The sequence below is a fragment of the Ostrinia furnacalis genome, unplaced genomic scaffold (assembly GCF_004193835.3).
Source record: "Ostrinia furnacalis isolate ACB-3 unplaced genomic scaffold, ASM419383v2 OfSCF1232, whole genome shotgun sequence".
Lineage (NCBI taxonomy): Eukaryota > Metazoa > Arthropoda > Insecta > Lepidoptera > Crambidae > Ostrinia > Ostrinia furnacalis.
In genome coordinates this window covers 304343-331481 of record NW_021131471.1, presented here as the reverse complement: position 1 = coordinate 331481, position 27139 = coordinate 304343, and the positions used below count along the sequence as shown (strand labels likewise).

Here is a 27139-nt window from a genome sequence, read left to right as displayed (position 1 = left end):
CAAACACTAAGGCCCAGTTGCAACATCTTACTTTAACTTTGACAAACGTCAAAAATCTGTCAAACTCCATACAAAAACCACCGGTTATCGTTAAAGTTACCGTTTGAGTTTGGTGGTGCAACTCGGCCTAAGTCAGGCAAAACACCATCAGCAATTTGGGCACACTGAAAACCAGCGTCGTGGCCTCCCTCACCGGGGGCCACGGCATATGCTGAGTTGGGTCCCATTGCGATGGACATCGCTGTGCGACAGGGTGGCACTGCTCAGTTTACTTTCACTTTCATTGTATGTTTTATGTCACCTATGTCTTATTTGCTTTTTTTTCTATTATTTTCATAATTTTGTCTTCTGTGACGTCCATGGCAATAAAAATGTTTCTTTCTTTCTTTCTTTCAATTTAATCATTGTTATTTCTCAAAAAATCCTAAGTGACTTATATGCCCTCAGTGTCAACAATTACTGACTTGTATTTTTCTGCCCACAGTGCCGATGACGCAAGTGGTGGCCGTGGCGGGCGAACCGGTGTACCTGCCGTGTGACATCTCCACGCAGGACGAGGAGGATGCTGTGCTACTCGTGCTGTGGTACAGGGAGGACTTGGGGACGCCCATTTACAGGTGAGACGAGTTTAAAAAAAATAGGAATACTAATAATAATAATAATGAATTCTTTATTGTATAACTTATTTGACAGTTTAAACTCTAGGCTAATCTTATGCTACAAAAGGCAAAATTATACATGTGCCTGAACTAGGAAATTTATTCCTGTATCTCAGGCGAAATAAAGGCTTAACTATACTTTACTTAACCATCATTAGCAAAATACATATTATTATTATACATAAATAATCCGCTTACATACAAATTATATTTATACTAAAAATATAAATCTATACACATTAAGCAAAATCTAAGAATTAAAATCATTTATTATGGTTACAGTGTGCTACTTAATATTGCTTACTTAGCGTTTTCTATTACATACGGCATGCAGGTGTCTGTGTCAACAAAAATAATAATTTACGAGTACAATGATTTTGGTTTTAAGGTTAGTAGAACAGTCTGTGATCGGTAATTTTGCAGTTATTTACTAATATTATAAATGGAACTAAATTGAATACATTATCTAAGTCAGAAATTAATACTAATAGTCACAAGACACAAATTGTCCTCTGATTTTTCCCGATGTCTGAAAGTCCTCCACCTGGACATGAGCTCCCCTGGCTTAATAGACTTCGGACGCAGGTTGGCCGTAGTAAAGACAATCTGGTCAGGTGGGGATTCTTGGATGGCTTAAACATGGAGTGCAGATGCGGTTTTGTTCCCCAGTCGATGAAACACTTGATGTCGTGCCCTGAGTGCGCAAGCAACTGCACTCAGGAGGATTTGATGAGTGCTGCTGACAACGCCACTCTTGTGGCGGAGTTTTGGGCTGACACTGTGTAGGTTTGTTGTCGACACGAAAAAATAAGAAGAAGTTGTGATGTGCCGCAGCTGGTTTTCAGAGGGTAAGTACACGCGACGAGGATTACGCACTCTTTTGACAGTGACGGCTTAACAACAGTTTGGTATGGTAGCTTATCGTCCACAGATAGGCGTAGGTTTATATTAGTATAATGACGCAAGTGGTGGCCATGGCCGGCAAGCTGGTGGTCCTTTCGTGCGACATCTCCACGCAGGACGAGGAGGATTCCGTGCTACTCGTGCTTTGGTACAGGGAGGACTTGGGGACGCCCATTCACAGGTGAGGGGACTCTATATTTTCGTTCGTTTCAGCCAAATGACGACCACTGGACAAAGGCTTCCCTCAAGGATTTCCACAGAACTGCGCCGCCCGCAGCCAAGCAGCTCCTGTGACCTTCACCAGATCGTTGTTCTACCTAGTGGGGGGCCTGCCCGAACTACGTCTTCCGGCCCGTGGTCGCCGCTCGAGAACTTTGCCCCAGCGGCCATCAGCTCCACGAGCTATGTGCCCTGCCCACTGCCACTCTAATCGAATCTAGACTCAGGTCTCACCTAACCACTAAAATCCAGATGGTTATGATGATGATACAGGCCTCCCCAGCAGGCCAAGCTAATCCTTATTACTGTAGGAGTAAGAACGAATTTACATTTCTTCCTGGTAAAATATGGGCCAACAAATAAAAAAGTTGCGCCAACATTTTAGTACCTACATTGTTCAGTGCCTTTTCTTGTCACCAACGTACTCATTGCAGTGAGCGTTAACGAGCTTTCTTTGCAACTTTCAAAGCACAAAAAGCTGTCATAAAAGTTATTAAAAGGCAAAGTATAACAGGCGTGAGTGAAGTTCAAAGAAGTTCAACATACGATTTAATGTATATTAATTTTAGTTAGGTAGTTAAAACATTCAAATGATAATAAAAAAATAAAATGTGTGTCACTGCGAAATTATAATATTTTAGCATGACGTCTTATACAACAGTTTGTGGGCATTTTCATATCTAGGTACGTGTCTACTTTATTGCAGTCCAATGCAAGATACAGGCCAAAAGCAAAAGAGTTTTTTTACAAATTTTATTTTTGAGTCAGTTCCATCGAAATGTTTCATAGACCAGTATCACCCCTTTCTTCTTCTTTTGATGTGTCTTTCCCATTTCAATTGGAGTCGGCCCTCCTTTTCACCCAACTTCGTCTAATCTAATACAATTAATTTAATAACATCACCTACACTCGGCATCAAATAAATCGCACCTCCCGCGACAAGCACTTATCAAACGTATGCATCCCCACTTCCCACCAACATTGGTACCATTTTAAAGCCTAATGCTAAACTTCATTTCATTAAAGGAAAGGTTCTTACCCCAAAAATGTGTCTTCAGAAGGATCCAGAGTCACTACTTCAAAAAATAGGTATTTACGCTTGGGCCAACTTTTATGGCTATAAAACTGTTAAATTGGGATTAATTGCTATCCATCTGTTAAAAAGGACACGTAAGATCATTATTTGGTTTTATAACCACAAAAATTGGTCTACTTGGGCCCATAGGTGAGCCCCAAGTGAGGCCTTTTTTCAAGTCACATTTATGGTACATGTTAATTGTTTATAAAAAAATTAAATGTGTTTTTCTTTAACTTTATTTATTGGGCTTTCAAATAACACCAATATTGTTGGGGCACCATGATTGTGACAGAAGAAAATCGTCGCGGAAGGTGCGGTTTATTTGATGTTGAGTGTATTTACTATTCACATGGTAATCAATATCGCACCAACTAGCAAAATGACTTGATGAACAATTCACGCGATCACGTCCAAATCAGACGTGCAATCACGTCACTTGACGCGATTCAGTAATTCCATTCACACAGATTGCTTGATGAGCTGTACACTTGAACCGGTCGATGAGGATTTCCTTCGCTTATTGGCAAATACCATAAACACTACTCCAACTAAACACGGCCGTGAATTATCAACCCACTTTGGGGCTGGTTCAAGGTTTGAAATAAAAGCGTTTTTCTGGATTAGGAAGTTGCTTTAATTTTTTAATAGAACAACGAAGTGCTGGTGATTACTTATGAATGATCAAAATGAATCCATTCAGTTATTGTAAGTGTGTAGTATCTTAAGTTTTTACAAACGTGGGTCTTTTGTCCACAGAGGACACGTAGTTTCATTCGATGTAGTTTGACATCTACTTCATAGTCATTGATGGACAAAACATTAATTTGTTGGTTCATTTTGATACTAGTAAATGGTTAATTAAATGACAAAAGTGACTGACTTTCTTCCGTCACATATATTCATCACAGCCTCACAGAATGTCGTCCCTAAGTAGTGGTAAAGCAAAGCTAAGTTGGGACGCGTATAGTGCCTTCCAATCATCTTTGAGCTAATAAGGAATTTTTATTTTTATTTATTAATTTTTTGCTAGTTTTCTGTCACTTGCACCACAGCCTCACCTCACTGAGTTCTTGAGCGCCTCAAACGCGACAGGCCTTGAAACTTGACAAGAGCTTTAGTTTAATCGCTTTGTTTGATATTCCCTTAATAAGCTCATATTGATTTCTCCACCCTCCTTGTTTTGTGATTCCAAAACACGAGAAAGAAAATATTATGAGATTATGAGAAGATTATGAGACATGTAGAGGCTCCACGATTTGTAAGAACTATTTATTAGTCTAAACAAATAAAGAAATTTTGACTTTGACTTTGACTTTGAGATTGGTAAAAATGAGGCGTGAAACGATTCTTCTTCTAGGCGATGACGTCAAAGTTCAAGAGGTTGAGAAAATTCTTAATTTTTTGTTATTTTGTTATTTTTTTAACTTGAATCAACAGGATGAGAGTTCGCTACAAGACGAGAGTTCCGTACCTATAAAATGACGCTCAAATACACCGTCAAAGAAATATCAAGTTCTAATTTAAATCAAGGTATTATTTATGACGTGCGGGTTTGTAATTGTATTGAAACGTGCATGTGACGTATGATGTACACTCTTAAAACTTAACATACTCGTAGAGAAATAAAAAGTCCTTTCAGTATGAATCAGATTTTATCGAACTCTACAGAATATTTTCCTTTGTCCTTTCCCACCAAACGCTTGATCAACATTGTGAAACTATAAAAATGCTAGAAACATATTTCATTCCACTTTTAGTTGGATTATTCAAAACAATATCCGTTTATACTTTTTTCATGCAAATGCAATTCACATTTTTATTATTTTCAATATGGTTTATTAGCAGTCTATGTAACTTGATAAATTCGTTGAATTTATAAAAAAAATATCAATCAACTATTCGCTGGGGGATAGAAAATTACTACTGATATTTTTGTAGTTTGAATGAAGCATATTATATGCGGTTATAGTGCGACAAAGCTTTTTGTATATGGAGAGATTTATCTGGGGATAATAATAATATCATCATTAATAGAGGAAGGAATGACAGTTCGTTCGTTTCAGCCAAATGACGTCCACTGCTGGACAAAGGCCTCCCCCAAGGAATGACAGTAATCTATTATATAAAAGAAAGTCGTGTTAGTTACTCCAGTTATAACTCAAGAACGGCTGAACTGATTTAGCTGAAAATTGTCAGGGTGGTAGTTTAGAGCCAGGAGAAGGACATAGGATACTTTTTATCCCGTTATTTATTGCCATTAAGGCGGAACAAAGTTCGCCGGGTCAGCTAGTATTAATATAATAGTGACTAAGTTGCTTGCGCTGCTTCTTCTCAGCACTGGCCCATTTATTGTCCTGAAGCAGTGGTAGGGTTAATACTGGGACGTGTAAAAGTGCTTTAAAAAGCCTACTTGCATAAATAAATGAGTTTTATGAGGTTTTTATGAGTTTATCATAATAACTCAAAAGCGGCTGGTCCTCTTATAGTTTTACTCATTTATTCTCTTTGCCCGCAGCGTCGACGCCCGCGAGAGAGACTTCGGGGTAGCAGAGCGGTGGTCAGACGAGAGCGTCTTCGCGTCCAGGGCCTACTTCCTGCCAGAGAGGAGGCCGGCTGAACTGGGAGTGGACCGGGTCCGTGCCTCCGACCAGGGCGTGTACCGGTGCCGGGTCGACTTCAAACAGGCCCAGACGAGGAACTCGAGGGTCAACCTCACTGTCATTGGTAAGTTTATGATTTCATTGAGAGCTCTCAAGTTTTTCACCCCCAAGAAAAACTTCGGGGTTGCAGAGCGTGGTCAGACGAGAGCGCCTTCGGGTCGAGAGCCTACTTCCTACCAGAGAGGAGGCCAGCTGAACTGGGAGTGGACCGAGTCCGCGCGTCTGACCAGGGCGTGTACCGGTGCCGGGTCGACTTCAAACAGGCCCAGACGAGGAACTCGAGGGTCAACCTCACTGTCATTGGTAAGTTTATGATTTCATTGAGAGCTCTCAAGTTTTTCACCCCCAAGAAAAACTTCGGGGTTGCAGAGCGTGGTCAGACGAGAGCGCCTTCGGGTCGAGAGCCTACTTCCTACCAGAGAGGAGGCCAGCTGAACTGGGAGTGGACCGAGTCCGCGCGTCTGACCAGGGCGTGTACCGGTGCCGGGTCGACTTCAAACAGGCCCAGACGAGGAACTCGAGGGTCAACCTCACTGTCATTGGTAAGTTTATGATTTCATTGAGAGCTCTCAAGTTTTTCACCCCCAAGAAAAACTTCGGGGTTGCAGAGCGTGGTCAGACGAGAGCGCCTTCGGGTCGAGAGCCTACTTCCTACCAGAGAGGAGGCCAGCTGAACTGGGAGTGGACCGAGTCCGCGCGTCTGACCAGGGCGTGTACCGGTGCCGGGTTGACTTCAAACAGGCCCAGACTAGGAACTCGAGGGTCAACCTCACTGTCATTGGTAAGTTTATGATTTCATTGAGAACCCTCAAGTTTTTCGCCCGCAAGATAGACTTCGGGGTAGCAGAGCGGTGGTCAGACGAGAGCGTCTTCGCATCGAGAGCCTATTTCCTACCAGAGAGGAGGCCGGCTGAATTGGGAGTGGACCGGGTCCGTGCCTCCGATCAGGGCGTGTACTGGTGCCGGATCGACTTCAAACAGGCCCAGACCAGGAACTCGAGGGTCAACCTTACTGTCATTGGTAAGTTTATGAACTCCGAAAGGATTTTTTTATTGAAAGCCCTCAAATTTTTCGCCCGCAAGATAGACTTCGGGGTAGATTGCAGAGTGGTAGTCAGTCGACCTCATTGTCATTGGTAAGTAAGTTTACGGTGGCTAGATGAGAGTTTCTATGCGTCCAGGGCCTAATCCCTCCCGGAGAGGATAGACTATGGATTCGTAGTTAGGTAACAAAACAGCAGTAAGGCCCTGGTCTTGGTTATGATGTCGCATTAATATCCTGTGCAATATACTCGTTAGTGCGAGTTCCAGTAGTATGGAAGCTGAAAATTTGTGTCAATGACATCAATACAAGACTAGTCGACACCACAGCTCTTGTGCATTGCTTCACTGTCAATCAAAACAAAGCAAAATCTTCTAGGAGCTAATATTTGAAACTAACACAGTTCATTAAGCATCTGCGTCTCCTAACTCGACGAAAATAAAATGCTTTTGTGTTCTAGACAATAAAGTCCGTTGTTTATAGTAAATACGTTTACTAAAGCTAACAAATGCGGCATGAAGCAGCACAATGGCGCGCGTCTTGTTGCGGAATTTGCGAATGAGATTGTTTTTGTTTAAATAATGAACGAGCTAACAATTTTAACTATTTAATTAGTGATAATAAGCTTTCAAGATTTACTTAATGAATGGCAAAAAAGATGGGATACGTCAGTCAAAGGACGTCACTTATATAAATTCTTCCCGAATGTACGCGAACGTCTAACTAGGCGATGGTTAGAAATCGACCATTGCTCGTCACAGTTCCTCACGGGACATGGCAACTTTAAACATAAACTTCACGAATTCAAACTAGTTCCGNTCATTGAGAGCTCTCAAGTTTTTCACCCCCAAGAAAAACTTCGGGGTAGCAGAGCGTGGTCAGACGAGAGCGCCTTCGCATCGAGAGCCAGTAGGAAGTATCCTACCAGAGAGGAGGCCAGCTGAACTGGGAGTGGACCGGGTCCGTGCCTCCGATCAGGGCGTGTACCGGTGCCGGGTCGACTTCAAACAGGCCCAGACGAGGAACTCGAGGGTCAACCTCACTGTCATTGGTAAGTTTATGATTTCATTGAGAGCTCTCAAGTTTTTCACCCCCAAGAAAAACTTCGGGGTTGCAGAGCGTGGTCAGACGAGAGCGCCTTCGGGTCGAGAGCCTACTTCCTACCAGAGAGGAGGCCAGCTGAACTGGGTGTGGACCGGGTCCGCGCCTCCGACCAGGGCGTGTACCGGTGCCGGGTCGACTTCAAGCAGGCTCAGACCAGGAACTCGAGGGTCAACCTTACTGTCTTTGGTAAGTTTATGAACTCCGAAAGGATTTTTTTATTGAAAGCCCTCAAATTTTTCGCCCGCAAGATAGACTTCGGGGTAGCAGAGCGTGGTCAGACGAGAGCTTCTTCGCATCGAGAGCCTACTTCCTACCAGAGAGGAGGCCGGCTGAACTGGGAGTGGACCGAGTCCGCGCCTCCGATCAAGGTGTGTACCGGCGCGGTGCCGGGTCGACTTCAAACAGGCCCAGACGAGGAACTCGAGGGTCAACCTTACTGTCATTGGTGAGTTTATGGTGGTCAGAATAGAGTCTCTTTGCGTCCGGGGCCTAATTCTTCCCAGAGAGGATATACTATGATACTATGACTCATAGTTAGGTAACAAAACAGCAGTAAGGGTCTGATCTTGGTTATGGTGTCACATTAATATCCTGTGCAATATACTCGGTAGTGCGAGTTCCAGAAGTAAGGAACCTGAAAATTGGTGTCAATGACATCAATACAAGACTAGTGTCGACACCATTGCTCTTATGCATTGCTTCACTGTCAATCAAAACAAAGCAAAATCTTCCAGAGCGAGGTGTTAACTCTTCTCGGAGCTAATATTTGAAACTAACACAGTTCATTAAGCATCTGCGTCTCCTGACTCGACGAAAATAAAATGTTTTTGTGTTCTAGACACAATAAAGTCCGCTGTTTATAGTAAATACGTTTGCTAAAGCTAACAAATGCGGCATGTAGCAGCACAATGGTGCGCGTCTTGTTGCGGAATTTGCGAATGAGATTGTTTTTGTTTAAATAATGAACGAGGTAACAATTTTAACTATTTAATTAGTGGTAATAAGCTTTCAGGGTATATTCATAATTAATTAAGTATTTTTACAATGAAAATTTCACGACCTCCGTGGTTGAGGATTCCTGGTGAAGCTCGCTTCCACCTTTGGCCTGATCATCACTTACCATCAGGTGAGATACAGGCAGAGCTTCCTCGTTGTGAATAAAAAAAACATGTGTGGTAACATCACTTACCGAATTTAAGGAAGAAAATTAAATGTATGCTTTCCCACCCGGTTAACTGCGTTTGATATCAAAAAGAGTTCATTGTTTAACAAACCATTTAACCAATATTGTATAATTAGTTTTAAATCTTATAGCGTCTCAATATGGAGTTCAAAATACGCCACCGTGTAAAAACGCATCCTTGTTTTATAGAAAGTTGGACTTTCTCAATCCGAACGTTCAGTTCTCAGAGGGGACACAATATTGATGAATCAATTCGCATAATTTTACTGTTGCCAGCTTATTTATTGTGTTGTGAAAATAAATGATGTTGGGGCCAGATTCTTGCCCAAACATCATTACTTGACTTAAGGTCCTACGTCCACTAGATGGGGCAGAGGGCTTATTTATAAGACCTTTAAACAGTTCTTATAACAACAAAGTCTGCATAGCAAATACTTTAACAGTTAACTAGACCCAACAAACGGCATGTGGCACACAACGCATTTTGTAGGAATAAGAACCAGATTATTCGGTAAAGTGCGCGACACTTGGACCGAAGCACCAACACAAAGGCGTGCTAAATATGTCAAGGAGCACGTTTAGTTGTGCTGGAATGCAGTAGAAGGATCCGGGAGATTGCAAATCTAGTTTTCATAAAATAAGTTAAAGCAAGCAGATAAATATTTTTGTTATGTGATAAAAAGGAATCAAATCCTGAAAACTGGACCTAGTTTAGTGGTTTTACTAAATGGCTATTCTACGTACAAGAGATTGTGAAAAATACATGGATCACAAATTTTCTTTGAAGATATTGAAAGAAAGAAAAAATATTTATGTGGGATTCATTAATAGGTAGGTGTTAAGAATTATACCTATAAGTAGTAGCCTTGGTGGACCAAGCGGAGCAGAGCGGAGAAGTGTCGGCCGTCAAATTCCATAGAATTTGACAGCGGTGGTGACACGACGTGGGCGGAGAAGTGGAAATAATGAAATGCGATTGGTAATTCAAAACATTTCTCCGCTCTGCTCCGCCTTGGTGAAAACCAGGTCTATTCTTCTGGGTAAACTCGCTCCTCAAAACATTGCTTTGCACCCTTAAAAACTATCACGAACAATGCCAATGCGAATCAACTCAACACAGTTTTTAAAAAATCTCAAAAAAAAAACAAAATCAGAAATATTTTATTTAATTTTGACCACTAGTTGCACTTGTGAACGTCAAAATACAGTATAAAAACGTAGCCTTTAATTCAGCTATTTTTTTTTTCTTTATTAAGGAAACAAACAGCATGAGTTTATACATGTGAACTTAAAAAATAAAAACAGTACAGTAGCCTAATCAGTTTCCACAGATAAACTTTACAAGTTAATCAATACTCTTCTGATTTCATTGACCCTACGAGTATCTTACTCTCTATCTTTATAAGAATTGAGTCTATAGAAACTTGCTATCAGAATCACAAGGAAATCTGGGGCCATAACAATTTTATAAAGGTAGCCCAACCCAGACCTTTGAANAGATAGGCCCCCTTAATTTAATTTATTGTCCGTGGTGCATAATCTTTTTCTTAAAGGTTTTAAACCTTTGTTTGTCACCTGTCATCCGCTTTGCAATGGAGGGAAGTCGAACCTTAATTTCGAACTCCTCCTATGTTCTTCTGATTAATTTCGTTGCGGGTCCAATGACAGTTTAACTTTCCCCCGGGACAAACTTGACCTTCATTGGTTGGGTTTTTGTGGCGGTCAAGCTGTAGATCCTGGCTACACAGGAGTTGCAGTGGTGGAAACGAGAGGTGGGAATAGTCCCGTAAGCTTTCAGGGTGTATTCATAATGAATTAAGTATTTTCACAATGAATTTTTCACACTAGTGAAACGACCTCCGTGGTTGAGGATTCCGGGTGAAGCTCGCTTCCACCTTTGGCCTGATCATAACTAACCATCAGGTGAGATACAGGCCAAGAGTTTCCTCGTTGTGAATAAAAAAAAGATGTGTGATAACATCACTTACCGAATTTAAGGAAGAAAATTAAATGTATACTTTCCCACGCGGTTAACTGCGTTTGATATCAAAAAGAGTTCATTGTTTAACAAACCATTTAACCAATATTGTATAATTAGTTTTAAATCTTATAGCGTCTCAATATGGAGTTCAAAATACGCCACCGTGTAAAAACGCATCCTTGTTTTATAGAAAGTTGGACTTTCTCAATCCGAACGTTCAGTTCTCAGATGGGACACAATATTGATAAATCAATTCGCATAATTTTACTGTTGCCAGCTTATTTATTGTGTTGTGAAAATAAATGATGTTGGGGCCAGATTCTTGCCCAAACATCATTACTTGACTTAAGGTCCTACGTCCACTAGATGGGACAGAGGGCGTATTTATAAGACCTTTTAACAGTTCTTATAACAACAAAGTCTGCAAAGCAAATACTTTAACAGTTAACTGGACCTAACAAACTGCATGAGGCACACAACGCATTTTGTAGGAACAAGAACCAGATTATTCGGCAAAGTGCGCGACACTTGGACCGAAGCACCAACACAAAGGCGTGCTAAATATGTCAAGGAGCACGTTTAGTTCTGCTGGAATGCAGTAGAAGGATCCGGGAGATTGCAAATCTAGTTTTCATAAAATAAGTTAAAGCAAGCAGATAAATATTTTTGTTATGTGATAAAAAGGAACAAAATCCTGAAAACTGGACCTAGTTTAGTGGTTTTACTAAATAGCTATTCTACGTAGGTACAAGAGATGTTGTAGATCTCTAATTTTCTTTAAAGATATTGAAAGAAAGAAAAAATATTTATGTGGGATTTATTAATAGGTGTTAAGAATTATACCTACTCGCAGTATGAGGCCCGGTTTCCACCAAGACGGAGAAGAGCGAAGCATAGCGGAGAAGTATCGGGCCGTCAAATTGTGACCAGACTGACAGCGGCAGTGACATGGCGCGGACCGGCTGTACGGAGAAGTGTAAATAATGAAATCTGTTTGGTTGTTCAAAACACTTTTCCGATCTGCTCCGTTTTGGTGGAAAACGGACCTATTCTTCTAGGCATGCTCGTTCCACAAAACATTGCTCTGCACCCTTCTCTGGTGAGGTTTCTATCAAGAGCAAGCCATACTACACTAAAAACTATCACGAACGATGCCAATGGGAATCAACTTAACACAATTTTTAAAAAATCTCAAAATAATTAAAATCAAATTTATTTTATTTAATTTTGACCACTAGTCTGTAGCACTTGTGAACGTCAAATACAGTATAAAAAAGGTAGCCTTTAATTTTTATTCATTCAGCTAATTTAATCAATATTCTTCTGATTAATTTGACCCTACGAGTATCTTACTCTCTATCTTTATAAGAATTGAGTCTATAGAAACTTGCTATCAGAATTACAAGGAAATCTGGGGCAATAACAATTTGATAAAGGTAGCCCAGCCCAGACCTTTAAAGGTAACAATCTCGGAATGAGAAACGAATGGAGGAAAAATTTTCTACTTCATTTGCCGACGGCAGTTATGCCGATCGTAATGATAATTGGAAATCCCGACTCTATCAGTATTGATAATGAGATAGATATAATTTCATGGTCTTTGTTCCTTGCTTCTTCGCAATATAGCTTTTTACTTTACTTGGGTGGCTTTATTGAATTTCAAGTGATACGGAACTTTTGTTGTAAGAAAATGTAGTGAGAATTTATTGATAGTGTTTTGTTTCTTGTGAAATAAGAAGAACGTTCTATTATTACCTAGAGTGTATTTCATATTTTTAAACGACTTCAAAAAAGGAAGAGGTTATAGTAGGTACGATTCAATGCAAATATAGGGTGTGGTTTTGTAAAACAACGCCCATCTCAGGGGTGGTAGTACACATGAAATCAATTAAAAGAAATATAAATAAAATGTTAGCTAATTACTTTATTAGTAAAAACCCTGGTTCAAACGTCTCCTAAAAGGATACACTTTTGTAGTAAAAATAAAGACAAAATCACTCATCGGACTTGTCTCATTTTAAAAGGATATCATCGATTTCAATTACACCCTGTATTATAAAGTTTGCTTTACCTCACCTCTAATTAACACATCGTTCTTTTCTCTTTCTTCCATGGTTTTTTTCTAATCATAAATTTTTTTGTTACCAGTGCCTCCAAACAAGATGATCATCATCGACGACAAGGGTGACGTCAAGCAGGCCATCGTCGGGCCTTACATCGAGGGCGACTCCTTTACGCTCAAATGTGACGTCTCAGGAGGTGAGTGAACCCTGCGGGAGTACGAGTGATGTGACTCGTATAATATGCCAGAGGTAACGGAACTAAAAAGAAAAATTAACTATGAATATACAGGGGGACCCAAAAAGTAGAGTCAAGCACAAAAATTTAAGGCTGGTTTTAGAGTCACGCTGACGCACGCTGACCGTCAGCGCTGACAGGCGAAATGTATGAAGCGTCGGCGCCAAGCGATCAGCGTCACCCAGTAACGTTCCCTTCAATTACATACATATTTATCTGTCAGCGCCGACGATCAGCGAGCGGTCAGCGCGATTCTAAAACCCGCCTAAAACAATCATAACTCGAAAACTTTTAAAAATTGCGGAACATACATGGGGTGATTCGGTTAGCCCTAGTGATCGGCTTGACACTACTTTTTGGGACACCTGTATGAACTGCTTCTCTCTTATTATCAGGATCATTGGTAGGTACTTAAACAACATAGAAATTAAAAAAAAAACATCATCAAACTTTGATATTAGGCTGTTGTAGTTTGAAATAGATTTGATTACACGTGCCTTTACGAAAGGAACAAAAAAAACAAGTTTGACGCCCAACAAAAAAAAAAGACTAATTTAAACTTTATTCATAAAGAAGCTCCTTAATTTTGAGAATTAAGAGCTGTTTTAATAGTGATTGATTTTATTTTATGCATGATACATGCATCAGATCAAAGCAATTTACCTTTTTCGACGGCGTTTTTATAGGTAATTTCAGCTTAAAATGTACCGATTACCACCTGACAAACCGTACTCCGAAATCGGAAACAAATTTATAAGGGCCCGAGATAACAGCCAAAATTAAGCGTTCCCGAGTTCTCCCATAAATTAATACATTTCGCACCCTCATTATGAACCTACGTCGTGTTAAGATGTAAAAGCCAGTACGTTTTTTACTCACCAGAAATGGCAATGCCAGATTTTGTGTGGAAGGTGGCGTCTTTTTTTTTCGCGCGGCCATTTTTGCGCGCAAGTTTTGTAAGAAATTGCAACAAAATATTGCGCTATTTTTTATTGTGCTGATTCTGCTCCATACTGATGTCTGGAGCCTTTAATGGATGGTATTGTTTGTTTACACATACAATGTCAATATTTTGTTGCAATTTGTTACAAAACTTGTGCGCAAAAAGCAAATCTAGTATGTAAAATCATCAAACTTCTAATGCTCGTAACTCAATTCAGACTGAGTGTAGAGGTATTACGTCATGTCATAGTAAGTTTGGTTTATTACACTATTTTGTAATCAAAAAACAAGGTTTGGTCGATGGGGCCGCACAAAAAAAAGGAGCCAATTTCCGGCATTGTCTTTTACCTATCTAAGTACAGTCGATGGTACAGTCGACAGCACGTCATATACATAGGGCTATACATTTTGTTGTAAAATTGAACCTATCATCGCTTCATTATCGACATTCAACCAGCTAGCACTAACGTGTTGCGAACTCCTCGAATTCGCTGCCTGTTGATATCTTTTCGAACACTATAATGTGGACATCTTCAAGGCGAGATTGAATAGATACTGGGCACTGGGCAGGTACATATAATAATAATAATAAATACTCTTTATTGCACACCAAAGAACAGAACAGAAAGAAACATAATATGTGCCACGCTAGACTCCATCTTACTTAAAATCATCAAGTTTTATTGCTGTCCTTTGCTGCATTACAGAAACCTTAAAATACTTAGGTATAATAATTACAGTTTTTATCAAGCCTAACACTATGAGATCTTATGTACAGTCACGGAATGAAAAGGTTCGTCAGTTTTCAAATTGATTCCTTGAATGAATTGCGAGCACATATTACCTTTTGAAACTATGTTACAGAATAATCTTGAGTTAGAGAAAATAATCTTTAACTGTTCGTCAGTAAAGTTCAAAATTATTCAGATCAAAGTTGTTTGACGATTTATCTTGTCAAGAAGATTATTATGATTGATAATAAACTAAAACCTTCTTTTTGGTTCAAACTGCCATTATTATTTCTATTAAATAAAAAAAACTATTGTCAATTGGTCAATGTCATCATAGCATTGCACTGATGGGATAGAAAAATAAACAAGCAAAACCTTATCCGTTAGCAAACGTCATATTTATTTCAATGTTAGCAGCACTGTTTCTTGCACTGTTATGTTGGCAGGTTTGACTCTTACAGTACCTAGTGCAAGCGAAAACCGACACTAAGGTGACGAACCTTTTCATTCCGCGACTGTACCTAGTTATAGATAACCTATTACAAAATAGGTTCTCTTTTTTCAACAAGTTTGTATAGTCTAATCTAATGTACTTATTTAGTACCAATCGACTGCATAAATATTAAAATGTTTCTATCTGTTATACCTGCGCTGTGTACATTAACATTGACAGATTTTGTTACGTAAAAACTCACCTCACCCTTTTCATTCTGTTTTATATTCATAATGGATTCGGACGAGTTATCCTCTATAAGGGGGAAATTAATTAATTTTCAACAACCTGAATTTATTACTTTTACTCGATTGTAGCTGGACGAAAGGAGTTAGGCGACAGCCTACTATTATGAATTAATAACGTAGCTACGTACTCGTATTGTCACAGAATAAGCATCTATAGTAGGTACTTTAGAAATAATTTCTGACGAAGTAAGAGTTATTGAGTTTTATGAATAAGAGATATAGCATTGAAAATTATAGCAACTGTACTATTTTGGCACATGAGCTTATAAGGCTTACCAACAACAAAATGTAAAACTATAGAAAGATATTTATAAGGTTCTTATTTCCCAGGAAAATGTATACAGGGTGAAAGTCCAAATTATTAGGAGCGACTCTGAATCAGTAACTTAATCGCTTTACATAAAGAAAACGCTTTTTTTTTCATTATTTAATTATTTTTATCCGCTGCGGTTCAAAATTGGCAAAGGTGGATTTACTTTGTTCATAGAAAAGTATGCTCACACATGTAACTGCAAAGTTTAATACACATAATGGTGGGCAAAAATAAGCCTTGACCTTTTAAATTTAAGATATGAGGCACTCGCGAATTAGATTTCCAATAATTTTGTTTTGAGAAAAATACCACGATTAAAAATAATTATGATAAAGTAGTACCTATTGTTACATTGTTATATACTCGTAGAGCTTATTAAAAAACTGGATGTTGTTTGTAAAATCACCCTGTATTTTCCACAAAATTTCTTCTTCCCAATAGCCTTCAAATTATGTTCTATCCTTTATCAAACGGGGAAGCAGCACTTTTTATCAACTCAGAACTTAAATATTCATTTTCTTAAGTGAACGCTTGTCTAATCACTTTTAGATCCATCTTCCCCGAAACTCGATTAACATTCAACATCTTTTAATTGAATAACTTAATTTAGTTCTTCGCTAGAAGACTGGCGTATAGAAGATATTGATACAGTAGGCTTCATTTTAGGTAAATAGATGAACATTTTTATGCATGACAAAGCAGGCATTTGACCGTAATCGCACCTGGTGTTAAGTGAAATGCAGTCTAGGATGGTACATATCTGCCCTGTAAGTGCCTATTCACTCTCGCCTTGAAAAGGCCCGGATTAAGTGTTCCTTGTGTAACTTGAACCTTCTATAAAATTCATCGATTTATTTTGAACCGTATATGAAATACAGATCGTTCCAAATCCACTTATAAATTAAAGGATACAAAAAGATTGTAAATATTTTTTAGCATTTAGTTTCTTCGGACTAATTTCCGTCATAGTCCAATTTCAGAATATACAATAAACACATTTTATATTTGTAATGTTTGATTTTATAAAGTACTAGCGACCCGCCCTGGCTTCGCACGGTTGCTAAGTATACATTAAACCTTACTCTTGAATCACTCTATCTAATACAAAAAACCGCATCAAAATCCGTTGCGTAGTTATAAAGATCAAAGCATATAGAGAGGCCTATGTTCAGCAGTGGACGTCTTATGACTGAAATGATAATGATAGAACATACAAAAGATTGTATTTGTAGTGAGCCCTTTGTATTTTTTCGATTGTGACCAATATTGTGCCAATATTCACAATTATATTAGCATAATTTTTATTATAGGTATCTATTCCGCGAATTCTTTTGCTCTTTGATGATTTAGTTTCACCGTTATTTGATTGTTATTTTCTTCATTTGTCTCGAAGCGAAGTTTTGTTATGACTTCCAAAACATTTCGCCGACCAGTTTTAATGAAAATTATTGAGAAAACGAAGAACTTTCGTTTTGTTGCCTTTTATTTTTGCCACCTGGCATAACAACGAGAATCATTCGTTAGTAGTTGTTGATTAAAATTATAATATTAATAGTTTCATGAGTAAATAAACTACATTTGCGAAAATTTCCACGAAAAACACTGCTTTCAAAAATCTCATAGAGATTGAAATACGAGTAATTTCGAACTTGACTAAACTGATTTTTTTATAAAAGAAACCTTTTTGTAAAAGGTTTATTTCTCAAAGGTATTATAATTTCAGTAATGCCATCGCAGATTGGTTTTTCAATACTTTTTTTTATATTTTAGGGGTATGTCAAAGGTCAAGCTGCCTCCCATAGCAATTCATCCATTCTGAAACACCCTGTAGCAAGTTAGGTGAAGCATAACTGAATTACAGATTTTAACATAACTTTTTACACATTTGGTCTAGACTTAATTGTTATTTTTAGAATAATGTAAACTTTTTTCCTTCAGGTCGTCCAAGGCCCTGGGTCAAATGGTTCAGGGATGAAATTGAGACTGACACTCCTGCCTCCCCCCTTTCTGGAAATGGAGTTCGGGGTATCCTGAGGGTGGGGCCATTGACCCGGGCTGACGTCAGAGCGGCCCTCACGTGTAGGGCCTCGAACCATCCCCGAGCGCACCCTATCGAGACCACACTTACTTTGGATATGAACTGTGAGTATTCAATTGTTTATTTATTTAGTTTTTAATGGCAAGATAGTTAGTACCTACATAAGATAAGCTTGGGATTGGGGTCCGGGGCATCCTGAGGGTAGGGCCATTGGCCCGGACTGATGTTAGAGCGGCCCTCACGTGTGGGGCCTCGAACCATCCCCGAGCGCACCCTATCGAGACCACACTTACTTTGGATATGAACTGTGAGTATTTAGTATTGTTTATAGCCTAGTTATGTACCACACGTTCGCGCTAAGTTTGCCGGTTCGTGGAATGCGCGTCCCCTTGCCGCGATTAAACGCAATTAGTTAGTGATTAAACGCAATTAATGTGTCTTATTTTACCCAAATACACAATTTTTATCAATAATAGGAATAAATAAAAAATATTTCAAATAGAGTTTGTTATAGTTTTATAGACGCTACCCTTTGAGTAACGTCATATCGCCAGCGGCAAACTTAGCGCGAACGGATAGTAAAACTTCTGGACGTAGACGGACAAAAAGTAGCTGTGTAAGTTGATAACGCCGTAAATAATAGGTTTATTATAAATTTTTGGTATTAATTTGGCCTATAAAGAGAACACAAGAAACACTTTGTCACGTTAATAACATAAAATGCGCGACTTTTGACCGTTAATTAATTACTGCCTAATTATGCAAGGCGTGTACTTAACATTACTGAAAACTAATTTCGACGCTTAATTCTAACATCAAACCATAATACAAGTCTATTAATTCCCACTGAACAAAAACAAGTTTTGAATAGTGAGCGTTTCGTTTCACGCAGCTGCGAGTAAAAACTTATCGCCCAAAGCGAAATGCCAAGAAGTGAACCCGCGCTCACTCGCTCTCGTCTCTAGAGAACCTCCGACACTCGTGTTCTTTGCCTTCAAAGAGTTGCCACTTACTCTGAGACAGTGCAGACTATATTTCACGTAGTTCAAAGTTTGTGGAACAAAAGAACGCGGGGAATATACGGTCTGGTGGTCTGGTGCACATTTTTGTAAAATTACATGTTTTATTTTTTATTTTGAGGATTTATTTTGGTTGCTGAAGTCTGTCTAGTTTGAAAATCTGGCCAGTTAGGAAAAAAATTCAAAATAATACCTTGAAGCTAAATAAGAAAAGATTGTTCCATTTTCGAATTCCTGTCAAAATCAAGCTGTATCTAAGTGGAATAATGTGATACGACCTTCATAATCAATCATGATAATTTTATCAGTGTACTGGCCAGTAAGAAACCTTTGAAACGATTAAATTCGAGCTCACTCGATTGTCTTTTGTTAATGTTTACATTATTTTATTCAATTTTGTGTTCGTTCAAGTTAAATTAACCAAAAATATGATCTCAAATACAAATTATAAGATGAAAATTTGAAATAATTTTATTTGAAATGAATATCAGGTACATTTTATTTACTTTACTAAGCAAAATTAAGTAGTGGTAGGCCAAGTTATTTGAGCCGTCCAAAAGTGCTTTGAAAGATCTGATAATCATGTCTCTTAAATAAAATGCTTTGAAAAACCGAATAAGTGTGAGCGTGAACGTCTACGGCAATAGATTTTGTATCTTAAGTAAGTAGATATAATAACTGCGAGTTTGCAACAAAACTGTATTTCCCGATTATGCTATCAATGAGGGCTATCGTTTTTATACTTAACAGTTGGCACCCCTGGCGATTGACAGGACCTTACTCTACAGTGGCGCCATCTTGATGAGTGCAAAGACGATAGTCCTCCTACCACTTTCGCGCTCACCAGCTGGTGCCACTGTCTTCGCTACTAGTAAGTGACAGGACCTTACTCTACAGTGGCGCTAACTGGTGAGCGCTAAAACGATAGCCCTCATTGTTCTACAACTATACTTACGCCCGTATTTACAAACATTACTATGAGGTCTCACAGTGCGCGTGGACGCACGGGTGACACACGAACCAATCAAAGCTCTATTCAACGCTATGCGTTCGATTTGCTGCTTCACATAAGCAAGCATCGTTTGTGAATACGGATATTAATGTCTACTATCACGGCACTGCGCTCACGCACAGCCCCTAAAATTAAATAAGATAAGATAAGATCACTTATCTTTTGTCCACAGTTCCTCCCCTCACAGTGCACATCCTCGGCTCAAACCAGCCTCTGTCAGCAAGTAGGAGGTACGACCTCCTCTGCCAGAGTTCAGGGTCGAGACCTCCCGCCTCCATCACGTGGTGGAAGAACGGGCATAGGATCAACAACGCTAAGGAGACGGTAAGTTTGTTTTATGTTCTATTTTGTATTAACCATTTTCTTTAAAAAAACACACTGTGTATGCGCAGAATCTGTATTTGTCCAGCAGTGGACGTCAGACGACTTAGGCTGGGTTCCACCAGCTTACTTTAACTTTGACAAAGTCAAAAATCTGTCAAACTCCATACAAAAAACATCGGATAACGTTATAGTTACCGTCAAAGTTAGGTGGTGCAACTCAGCCTTAGAGTGAATTAGTACGACCCAAATAAAATATAAAATGCTCATCTTCTCAATTAATTTACTTTTAGATTATCTGGAGGGTTACTAGTAAATTGTACTAAAAAGAGCGAACCAGTTGTTTTGAAAAGTGAGATACAATGTTCAATATTTTTACTTTATTAATCTAGAATAACCTAAACTTTTTAGATTTTAGTTTATTTTTATAGACAAATTGAAATATTGATGAATTTCCCATTCGCAAGAGATAAAAAAGTACCTATTTGCCAAACATTGTATCCAACAGAAAATATCTCGAAAATGAAGAGATTACTCCAATATTTTTTATTGAGTTGTTATGTTCCGATTCTTACCAAAGTGTATTAGACGCGAAAACCTCACCTGCTGCTCCAATCGCATTATCCACCAATAAAATTGATAATGCAAGAACAAACCTTACACAGATTGGAACAAGTTGGATTTTCCTTTGACGATGCTAAACACGTACGCGTTTACTCATGAAAAAAACATTAAGGCCTATCAAAAACCCTTTAGCTTAATAATAAATTATGTACGAGCAACAGTCGTTGTTTCGGCAAAATGTTGTAGGAAAAAATAAATTACAATAATCCATGCTAGCCTTCGTAATCCTGAAGACGGAATATTACAGCTTTTTGTTTTCAAATTAAACGGTATTTTATTGGTCCGCCGAATAATATGTAAAAATCTGAATTTAATGAGATATTTCTTGTTTTTATCAGTCATTATAACAATGACAATGTGGTGATGGTCGTCATGCATGAGTTGTTATAATAATCTTTCAGTTTACATAAATGTTCTTGGGTCGTGTGTTGCTTATTACATAGGAGCAGTTGTTTTTTACTTCATTTGCTCAATAATTTGTTTATATGATAACACGTGTGATATCTTTAAATCTGAAACTATACAATTTGACATACCTAAAAGCTTAATTTCAATTTAATCTTATTAATTTGCTATTTTGCGACAATACTGCCTCTATTTTATAGCTTAATGTTGTGGGCTAAAACCAGTTAAGACCAAAAGCAACCTGTTAAATTACTGTCGTAGACAATAACCAGCTGCTTAAAAAAGGACACCATTAAACGGCTCATCGATCTTGACAAATGGGACAGCCAATTTATCTCTCAATAATCTTTACTGCCATAAGAAACAACATCCGGAGCAAACTTAAAATAAGAGCACGTAAAAGTAATAAATGTAGATTGAATGGGACAGGCCAGAGCTCGCATCGCACTCAAATCGGTCGTAAGGGACCTGCCTAAGTTTTGGCAGGGCCACAGTGTAAGTGGATGTAGTAGCAGTGATATTTACAAGCCCTTGGACAATGGACATATTATCTTGTCGAGAAAAAAATAACTGCGTTATGTAAAACTGCTTGCAATTGCTGCTGCAAGCGTCATCAAGTATAATGAGTGGTCGGTTGAAAGATTCGAAAGTAATGAGGACCCCTGTGAAAGCAATATTTCTGTTATCTATTACCATAGGGGTCACTAAAATTAAGGAGTGATGGTGAAAACGGGCATGAGACTCATAAAATCAAAATAGTTAATATCAGAAACTTGGCTATATGAAAGCTCTACATGCCACAGACAGCATAATCTTCTAATATTGACAAGTCAGCCAGTCACTTACTACTATGTAAGCATATAATTTTACCACGGCTGCAGCATAGTAGCCGAAAGGTCAAGCCATGAGTACGTAATGTAACTCATTAATAAACGTCGCGTTAAGACCCGTGTCTTACTATTTTAGTTGAAATGGAACGCGAAAGCTTATAATATATAATTTTACGACGTTTTAAACTAATGATTATGGTAAATGGTTTTTTTTTCACAAGAAGTCTTAATAGTAGGTACTTAAGTTAGTAAATTGTTGTGTTCGCAGTAAGCCCTCGACTCTTTCTTATATTGTGGTCGACTGCTTGACGCAAGAGGTGGACGAGTGAGCTAACTAAACGAGATAAAACATTCATCTTGTAGCGGGATGAATAAGAAATACACAAATCTACTACGGGCCTACAGGCTGCAGGATGTGGGTAGTAGGAACTTGTGGAAAGATAAAGCCTGTAATTTTTGGCTAGCTTTTTTGGTTATTTTCTCTAAATTAGAAAACAAAATGATACTTTATCTATTGCATCCATTAGCTGTGCAAAGGATATTTATTATTATTATTAAATAAATACACTCTTTACTTCTGAACGTGCAAATCAAACTATGTTGAAAAAATGGTAAGCGAGGTATCCATTTTCATCATAGTTATACAGACAACAGCACATCAACTACAGTGGCATCTTATGTACTCATATTTATAAAACAGGTGTCATAGATCCTTTCTTCCCCTTTGAGTTTGCCACCGGGGTGGTGGTTGGCACCAATAGGTGGCGTTTGCGACATTTAAGTATATGTAATCTGATATTAATATGCTGTTGACTGCACATAACGACTTATAAAATAACATTAGATGCTACACAGTTCACCTTGACGCGTTGTCGTCCTAACGTCTGCATTTATAAAAAAGTGTCAAATAAATTTTATTNCCCAGATAGAGGTCAAATAACGTGTTCAACACATTCATACAAGTAAATGCGTAGGCAAAACCAACATCGCCAGTGTTTTAATATGCCACAAATTTGGCCCATTTTTGCAGGCGAAAAAGCTCTCCCAAAACTTTTACGATTTGTTAAGCCTTATCCAGTGATTTATTGCAAAACTTCAAACCGCTGTTGCTGTTTTCAAACGGACCCTTTTAGGTCCTGCTGCGAACTGCTGAACTTGTATCAAGTCTAAGTAATACACTTTTAGCAATACCAATTTATCAACCCTTTCAATCTGCTCAATAGATTAAGCTTGTTGGATTTTTTGCTCAATAGAACATCTTATTCGTGTACAAATTAGATCCAAAATTAAAGGACTTACAAATAATATTTAAACTTGTAGGCTGTTTACATTCATTATCTCAAAGTCAAATTAGTGCGTTTATAGTCGAAAATAGATTTGATACGTTTTAATTTAATACATAATAATTAATTATTACGATAAACAACATTGCTGTATCACACAGAGGCTAAAAGTTAAATGGTGTGTGTCGCTTAATGCACTCTCAAGCGATGGTAATGTGCATTTACGTCATGGATAAAATTAATAAATGGTATAACTTTAAACGAGTCCAAAGATAATGGATATGAAATTGCAATACAAATCCCTCGTCAATATACAGACAGATTATGGCTGGGTTCCCATCTTACTTTCATCAACATCATTTAATTTTCATCCATAGGACGTCCACTACTGAACATAGGCCTCCCCCAATGATTTCCATGTTGATCGGTTGTAGGTTATTTCAACTATAACAATCGTCAAAAATCTGTCAAACTCCATACAAAAAACACCGGTTATGGTTATAGTTAATTAAGTTTTTTGGGCGTCAACATCAAGAGTTCATACAAAGCGTTTGTAATTAAGTCCTTTTAGAAGTAACACGTAAAGGTAGCCTTATTAAAAAACTTTCGTCCCAGTATGCAGTGCAGTGTGGCAATTTAAAAAAAATACATTTTTCTTCCTCTGCTAGTTGAGTCCCGCTTTTATTAATTTCATTTGTCGCCGCGATACTTTCAACAAACTTCAGTATATCAAGTAATAATGAAAAAGACCACGTAGAATACAGGATGATTTTGCAAACAGATGCCAATTTTTTTGAATAAGCTCTATTATTATTCTGTCTAATGGCTTCAATGGTGCGAATTTGAAGCACACTGGTACAATAACTTAATGGTAATTATATTTAATCGTGGTATTTTTCTATAAAAAATAAGATACTGTTCACGGGTGCTCATAATCATAAGTTTCAAAGGCTAAGGCTTATACCATAATGTCTATTAAGCTTTGCTTTGCAGTTAAATGTGTGCATTTTTAGGAACGAAGTAAATTTATCCATGTGTGCCAATTTTTAAACCTGCAGCGGATAAAAATAATTAAATATGAAAAAAAAAAATTTTTTTTACGTAAATCGATTACCGTACCGGAAAGCGCAGCGTAGGACGTTCACCCACAAGGTGGATCCACGACCTCATAAAGGTAGCGCGAAGGCACTGGATGCCGGCAGCAACCCACCGGCCATTGTGGAAATGATAATGATGATGATCAAGTTACTGATTTTGAGCCGCTCCTAAAAATTTGGCAAGTGTTTGCTTGCAAAATCACCCTGTATACCCAACCTCACGAGGTATAAATTTCACAGGGCAACCTCGTCAGAACAGATTTTGATTAGGGTATAATATGCGATGTCAATCAAATATTCCCGTATGTAATATATTAACATTTAAGCTTTACTCTTGAGTTTGATTGTTGTGCGTAATTTAATTAAATCCCGAGCCGACGTGCCAAGGAGAAATTAATATTAACAAGTCTTAATTAAAATCAATTAGAACAGGATTCAGACTATATTATCTGGCAGTCGATATGTAAGTTTTTCTTTGGTACAATAACATTTTGATTGTAAGCTAACAGTTGGATATTTGAAAGTAGACGACGGGTTAGTCATCCAATTAAAAAATCTTGAGATATGAAGACCATAATGTAACTTTATAGCTTGTCTTTTTATCTCCATGCATTGCTGATTGTGCAAATTTACTAACCAATCATTTGAATCCATTGTTGGGCGTAGAGTCATATCTTCTTGAGTTTCTAATAATAAAAGTGTATTAAAATGTATTTTTGAAACTGTTACAAATACATACAGAAGTTCACTTAGATGCCTTTTGCAACCCACAAAAGACGATAGAGAATTTTCTAGAGCTTTTCACGTAAACATTCTCGAAAAAGCTATTTTCATAATAGAACTCATATAATTATGACGCATCAATTGATGCTATATTTTATTTTTTTTATTTACACTTTTGCACATACAACTGTACAGTGGCGGACTTAATGCCAGGTGGAATTTAATTTAATTCAATCATTTAATTCCATTTCATCAAATAACATGAGAATACATATTAATATACCTAATAGACATACACCTAGATTCTATTTATCCTATATTCATCTTGCCAATTATACTTTCACTAGCTGAAATGAGTCTTGACTATCAACATAGACAAATCAATATAATTTACCTTCCAAAATCTAACTGTTACAGAATTTAATTGTATAGCATTCATAAATAATAGTAATACCTGTTATATCGACCTGTAGGCCTAAGATGCGCGCAGCGATAAGCGGTTATCACGCCATTTTATCGATTTCGTCCACACATTTTGACGTCGATAAAAGTTATCACGGCGCGCATCTTAGGCCTACTGAAGTTTAATTCCGTACTACCTATTTATCGAAATAAAAATCTAATACTTTAAAATGAAACCTGAGTGTATATTTACTGGAAAGTTATCAATATTTTCTATTCTACACCCATCTGTAATTCCAAACTTTTTAAAATGTTATTCTGAGGCAAATCCATCGAAACTGTTGCTGTTTTCAATTGTAGCAAAACTATTTAGTTTTTGCAGGTTCGATATTAGTTCAGAGATTTCAAAATGGTTCTGCCACAAAAATCTTTTTTACATGGGGCCGTATCGGTGCTATATTCCCTTTGGGATGTCCACCAAAGCTTTTAATATATTTCTCTGTTGATACGAAGGTGGCCTTACGATCGGGTTTTGGTATAGATAAGAGCATTAGGACAGGCTAATAAACTAATAGATATCTATTGGGGCTTATTGTAATAAAGTGCTTTCTGGCTTTTTTGTTTCATTGCGTCTAAACACACAGATAAGGGTCGGCTGGCTAATTATGACCATTAACAAAATGAATCTGAAAATCTGATCTTCCACATTATTATTAACTCCGGCTCAAAGTCATAACTTTTCGCTTGCCAAGTGCAATCACTTGACATAAGCAATCTTTATCTACTGAGCTATCGGAATACTTACCGCCGCTCACCTCACCGCCTTACTCTTTCTGCATGACCCGTGGTTGACTGGCAGAGAATACCATCCGGCATTAAGTCCGCCACAGTGCATTGTTAGTATGTGTGCTAAAAGTTTAAATAAATAAAATACTGATTTCCTCTCGAATTATTTTAATACATTTCATACAGTTAACCGGCATCTTCAACACTACCTAAATCCTTGTAGTTAATTGTTATCATTATCATGACTTAACGATTATTTATTCTAACTAAAATCTAAAGGAAAACAATAAAACGAACAAGATAAACAGAAAGTAACCACGAATCCACAAAAAAGGTCACGCTAATTGTCTCGGCGAAAGAAACTATAGTAGTAACAATCGAGAAGTGTGATTCGGTTTTTTGGACGAATCGTTTTTTGTGGATTATGTCGTTTGCAGCCGAGGGTTTTCTGTTATTAATGCGATGGGGGAAGCATGGGATGAGATGTGAAGATAAAATTCACTTTTTTTTCTACATTAAGTAGCAGGAAAAGTGGCATTAAGTATATCCTTATAATATACTTGTATGTACCTATTAACAGAAAGACATACATTTAAGTATGTAATTGAATTTAGAATCATCAGCATTAACTCTATATTTCTGAACTAAAATTTTATATTTTTATAGGTAGTTTAAGGTCAAGCTAACTCCCAAAAAAGTTTGATTCACCCATTCTGGGACGCCCTGTATGTCATTAATGTAGCAT

General features: G+C 37.9%; 1 protein-coding gene across 1 annotated transcript in view; it reads left to right on the top strand.

The window, feature by feature from the left end:
* Window positions 1-27139, top strand: part of side-VII (sidestep VII transmembrane protein) — a 294862-nt gene that overhangs the window by 241901 nt on the left and 25822 nt on the right. The window contains exons 2-6 of the mRNA XM_028303336.1: window positions 485-617; window positions 5375-5583; window positions 12978-13088; window positions 17793-17996; window positions 20096-20247. Of these exons, the coding sequence (XP_028159137.1) occupies window positions 485-617; window positions 5375-5583; window positions 12978-13088; window positions 17793-17996; window positions 20096-20247 (809 nt within the window). The remainder of the gene's footprint in view (window positions 1-484; window positions 618-5374; window positions 5584-12977; window positions 13089-17792; window positions 17997-20095; window positions 20248-27139) is intronic.